Source organism: Miniopterus natalensis, chromosome X, assembly GCF_054644295.1.
Source record: "Miniopterus natalensis isolate mMinNat1 chromosome X, mMinNat1.hap1, whole genome shotgun sequence".
Classification (NCBI taxonomy): domain Eukaryota; kingdom Metazoa; phylum Chordata; class Mammalia; order Chiroptera; family Miniopteridae; genus Miniopterus; species Miniopterus natalensis.
Window position 1 is genome coordinate 3523632 of NC_142103.1, and position 5814 is coordinate 3529445.

General features: G+C 45.1%; 1 protein-coding gene across 1 annotated transcript; it reads right to left on the reverse strand.

The window, feature by feature from the left end:
- Nucleotides 1-576: 576 nt before the first annotated feature.
- LDOC1 (LDOC1 regulator of NFKB signaling) lies at nucleotides 577-1123 on the reverse strand. The gene has a single exon (XM_087813635.1). The coding sequence runs from the start codon at nucleotides 1076-1078 to the stop codon at nucleotides 644-646; it is 435 nt and encodes a 144-aa protein (XP_087669761.1). The 5' UTR covers nucleotides 1079-1123; the 3' UTR covers nucleotides 577-643.
- Between the last annotated feature and the right edge of the window lie 4691 nt (nucleotides 1124-5814).

Sequence of the window (5814 nt, forward strand, 5' to 3'; positions counted from 1 at the left end):
TGTCAGCAATTTGGCTGCCAGGCACACACTAGGCTCCAGCAGCAACCTGGTGGGGGAGGGGAGGACTCTGGGAATAGGTAGGGAACTAACCAGGTTGAAAGACTGGCCCCTTCAGGGGTTGGGGAGATGTCCAAATCCATGTCCAAGGAGGTGTAGCCAACTCAGTCATCTTCTAGGTTGGCCTTTATCTCCAAAGGGGGTGGTGGTCTGTTGCTGGAATGTAGTGGATGGCGGTGTAGTGACAGCGTAGGTCTCTGGGCAGATGGAGGCTTGGCAGTTGGCAGGGCTGTGCACAGTCGACCAGTTTATAACAGGGACCCGCCCCATAGCTGGGACTCGGGACACAGTCCAAATTAACAGGGGCGCGTCCTGGGGCAGGCCAGTGAGGGGTAGCGTGCTTCAGACGTAACTCCCAGCCCCAGCAGGTAACTGGAGCACAACTCTTGGAACAAAGACAAGCACTACGGGGGGATGAGGGAGAGAACGAGAGAGTGAGGGTAGGGAAGGAGCTCGGGGGCTAGGGGAAGCAGGAGCTCCGCGAGAGGAAGAGCAGGATGGAGGATGGGGGGTGGGGATGGGGGCTGGGGGTGGGGTGGGGAGCGGCGCGCAGGGCCTTCCTCCCTAGGCCCTAGGGTCTCCGGGCCTAGTAATCATCTTCGTCGTCATCGTCGTCTTCTTCCTCATCCCAGCCAAAACACTGCTTGAACTCCTCGAGGAAGGCCCGGTAATCACTCAGGATGGGGCTATCCATCTCAATGTAGGGCACCACCCACTCCTCGGCTTCCCCGGTGAGCAGGCTGATCAGGAATGCCACTTTCATGGCGTCGTTGCAGAATCGGTTCTCGTTGGCAAGCATGTAAGACGTCGTCTGCACGATAAACTCGGGGAGACGGGCGGTCTCGCCGCTAAACGTTTCGGGGAAGGGCACCGGGCAGCTGGGCGGACGTACCTGGCGCAGCAGGGTGGCCCTCTCGCACACCAGCAGCCGCAGCTGCTCCATGAGCTGGTTGTTCTCGATGCTCAGGGCGCGGTGGCGCACCAGGAGAGCCTGCAGCAGCAGCACCAACTCGTCCACCATGGCGAACGGCTCGGAGAGGCAGGGCTGGGCTGGGCTGGGCTGGGCTCGACTCCGCCGGGGTGGGCTCGGCCAGGCTCAGGTGCGCTCGGAGGCCTCGCAGGAAGTGCGTGTGCGCGGAGGCGCGGGGGTCCCGGGGAGGATAGCGGTGCGCGCGGAGGTCCGGCCGCTGCGCAAGCCCCGCCCACAAGGCCGCTTTGCGCCGCGCCGCGCGGCCCAAGGCTTGGGGAGAGGGGGAGGGGGCGCGTTCGGAGAGGACACTGGCGCAGCGTGGGGCGTGGCCAGAGGGGGGCCGGCCGGGCCGCGGCGAGGTGCCGGGGGCGTGGTCGGGGCGTGGTCAGGCGTGGGCGGAGTCTCAGTGCTGAGGGCCAGCTCTCCAGGCCCGCAGATGAAGGCGGGGGACTGCAGCAGAGCCCTGGATGTGGGGCTAGGGCCGGACCCGGCCAGCGCTAAGACCTTTGTCTCATAGGGGGCCAACCTGCTCAAGTTTAAAGGATTAACCACGCTTCAACACAGCCGACTCACACAACTCAGCGCTCCTTGGTGGACCTGTGGCCACTCGATTCCCTTTCTGTGAAGTTTGTTAACAGATTTTCTTGCTTATTTAAATCTCACTCACCCAGGGAGCTATTAGCACTGCTGGCCGCCACAGCGGGAGTCACACATTGTTTCTGAGTAATGAAAGATCCCCGGGGACCGTGTCTTTAAGACAAAACAAAATATTTAAACAGTGATTTCTTTAGTTGGTAAATAATATTGTATATCTCTAACCTTTATTATTTTTATTTTTTTAAATAGTGAAATATATAAAAAGTTCTGCAAAATCATCCAATAACCATTTGCAAGCATCCTCCTAATTCTGACCATTTCATGTCCTAATATTAGCCTCCCTTGGCCACTGGTTGTTATTTTTGTTTACAATGAAGACTTGTGTTTTTAAATGGTTCTGTTTTTCTACTTTGAATGTCATTATTGAAGTATTTGTTGACAAATGAATTGTGTCCAAGCCCTTAGAGTCAACTGTTTGCTCTGCTTTTAAAATATATCCCAAATTTAATCACTTTTTGTCACTTCTACCACTACCAACCACCTTGATTGCAGCCTTTCTTTCATTCTTGATTGCTGCAATTAATCTCTTAGCTTTCGCTCTCCTCTTCCTACAGTGTATATATTTTCCACAGAGTAGGCACAGGAATCTTTTAGAACAAAAATTAGATCCCTTCACTTCCCTGGCCAAAACCCTCCAACATTTTTTTCTCCTGATTCAAAATAAAAGGCAAAGTGCAGAATCCTAATACAAATAATTCTGCTAACAAATATGTCAAGACTTACAGATCCACAGAGCTGTCTTCTTAATGACTACATAATCCTCCACCTAAATTTCTCCGGCACACTCCTGCCTGAGAACTAAAGAGACCCAACTCTGTCCAGTTTCTCAAATGAAGTAGAAGGACGGTGCCAAATACACTAACAGTCCCAAAGATATAGAACTGGAAAATCAGATTTCTATGACTGAATGATGATTTACATGAACTAATATATTCTTCATGTATATGTTTCATAGTGCTGAAATATAGAATGTATTAGCTGTAGTATATTGTATGAGATTGTTCTTATTTTTTCTCATTCTTATTTATTTAATAAAATTAGGCATCTTAAACATACAAGAGCTTATACACTTGGTTTGTTTCTGGCATTTTCATACAGTTTAGAAAGTAAATGACATTGTATTAAATCTGTTGCTATAGAAATTAAGAGTGTGGCCTGCCATAATTTGTGTTTACTTCTTTGGTGTTAAATGTAGACTAGGCCTCTCTTTCAAAATGTCCAATTATTTTGATCTAGATTAAAGTTTTTAGGAGACAGAGTGGGTGTGGTGAATTGAAGATAACCACAAATTATTTTGCTAATTAGCCTATCAAGAGGTAAAAGAGATTTTCTGTGCCCCTTTAATCTGGGCTGGCCCTGTGACTTGATTTGAGAAACAAAACGTGATGAAATAGCTGATGATTTATGAAGCAAGGCATTAAAGACCCAAAGAGTCTGCCTTTGCCACTTAGAATGTTTCCTACTCAGAGCCAGTCACCATATAAGAAGTCTAACTGCACTGAGATCACCTTGCTGAGAGGAAGCTCAAGCTCGCTACAGGGATAAAGAGAGGCCATGTGGAGGAACAGCAAGGCAGCAAACAAACATGAGAATGAAGCTCCCCCTTGGACTTTCCAGGCCAGCAGAGCAACCACCTAAATGCAGCTGAATGAATGACTATGCAGAGAGCAAGAAAATTAAAAAAAAAAAAAAAAAAAAAAGGAAATCCAGCTAAGCTCTACTTGAATTCCAAATTGACAGAATCATGAGCTAATAAAAATGGCAGTTGCTTTAAGCCACAAAGTTTTGGGATAGATCATTTCATGACAGTAGAGAAATGAAACCTGGAGAACAGATATGATGTTATGAGTCTACAATCCTGTTTTGTTTCTTAGACTCTGTTTTTGTCTATTTTGTATCCATTCATTACGGGGCCAGAAAAAAATCCAAAGTTGTTTACATCTCCCTTGCGATTCATAGCCTTTAGTTTGAAACCATACCTTTTTTTTTTTTTCTTTGAATATGTCTTTATTGATTTCAGAGAGAGGAAGGGAGAGGGGGAGAGAGAGAGAAACATCAATGATGAGAGAGTCATTGATGAGCTGCCTCCTGCATGCTCCCTATTGAGGATCAAGCCTGCAACCCGGGCAAGTGCCCTGACCAGGAATCAAACCATGATCTCCTGGATCCTAGGTTGATGCTCAGCCTCTGAGCTACACCGGCTGGGCTGAAACCATATCCTTTATCTAACTCTCACATATCAAATTAACATTTCCCTGGCCTTAAATCAACCCAGGGCCAGGTATCAGACAATTAGGGACAGCCCCTGTGCCCCAGAGCCCTATGGGATTTAGTTAATCTTTTTTGTCATAAAATATGGATATTTTATTCCAGCTCTGGGAAATGAAAAAAGAGAAGGATGGGGAATATATCCTTCCACAAACCATTCTAATTTAGCTACATTAATTAGACAAAGCTAAAGCAAATATATATGTATTATATGTAAACTACTTATATATACACATACATATTTTCTCAGGTTTTAGTCTCATAAGTGTTCATATATTTACTCTATTTTTTGTTTTTTAATAAAAATCCTTAAAAATTATGAAATGCATCCTAATACTACTACCTCTGTCTCTTTACCAATCATTTAATACTATTTGCTGTTTGTGTTTTAATCACTTACATGATTGGTCAAATTATACATTTGAAAATGTAAGCGATAAATTTGCTTCAAGTTATACTCTATGAGTCAAAATTATCCATTACATGATTTTTTTTTCCCATCATTATTTGGAACTTCACACATCTTGTAATTCTCTACATAGCCTATTTCAGCTTCTAGTGCTGTACATATCTACATCTTCTGGATGGGACAGCCTGTGAGCCATGAGCTTGGGGTTAGGCTAATACTAAACCATTTAACCTGCATTGCCCAGCCTTTCCAGTAAAAGCTATGACCTATGTCTTCCTCTCATTCCATTCGCCTCCTGACTATAACCTGATGCTTCCCCCTGTGGCCCTGCATGGCATGCCCCCTCCTCCCCGGAAATGTAAGTAATAAAAATCTTCTTTCAGAGACATTGGCCTCTTCATGTTGTGACTCAGCCACCTCCATAAGCCAAAATACTGTGGGTACAATGGAGATAGATCTAAAGTAGTTGTGTCCTATGAAGAACTCTAATCTGCATGTGAATATTCGTGTCACTGTGTGAGGGGCTGTATCCAAGTGGACCTACATTATATATCGCTGCCTTCTACCACCAGTGATGCTACTTGTGGTGAGAACTGGCACTGTTATCATATGACAAAGATAGAATCAAAACTGGCCATGTTCAAGGAATATATGTGCCTATGTAAAAGCAGTTAAGTACATTTCAGTGAAGCATTAGGGAAAGAAGGGAATTTTTGAAATTTGTGTTCAAACAAGTTTAATAATGGCACCAAACTGAATGGGTTTGTTTGCCTGGGCACATCAAAGCCCAATAAAATGTGAACAGGAGTTTGCAGCAAAGAAAGTAAAGGTTTATTTAAGGAAATGGTACCAAACCAGGAGACACAGCTGAGAAGGGTTGTAAAACCTGGCTCCCGTTGGCTCTTAGGGGATAGGTTTTATATGGAAGAAATCATTAATTATGGTGATCAGTGTAGTTGGACTTGCAGACTCTACAGACTGGCTGGGGCCAAGGCAGGGAGTAGTTGATCATTGTATCGGGTCCTGATGCCAGTCATGCTTTCATTCTGTCCAGTTTTGCGAGAATGTGGTCCTTCCACTTTCATGGGCCTGGGGCTGAAACACCAGTGAGGTCAAGATGTTATCTTTAATTTGACCGAAACTCTGTTCCCTTGATCAACAGATCAAGAGAGCTTGACCCTGACCAGAACCTGATGTCCTAAGGGCTTAATGATAAGGCAGTGGACATGCAGTATGTACAAAGGTGGAAAGGTCTGGTTGAAAGGAGCCAAGTGAGTCATGATGCTATTAAACTATGTGGCTTGTGCAAGTCACTGAATTCTTTTAAGCTTTGGTCACCTTTTCAATAAATGTGTATAATAATAGGCTGTAAATCACAATTATCCAGTAAAAAAAATCAAATGATAAGTATAAAAGTTTTTGACAAACTACAAAGTGCTATACACAGATTGCA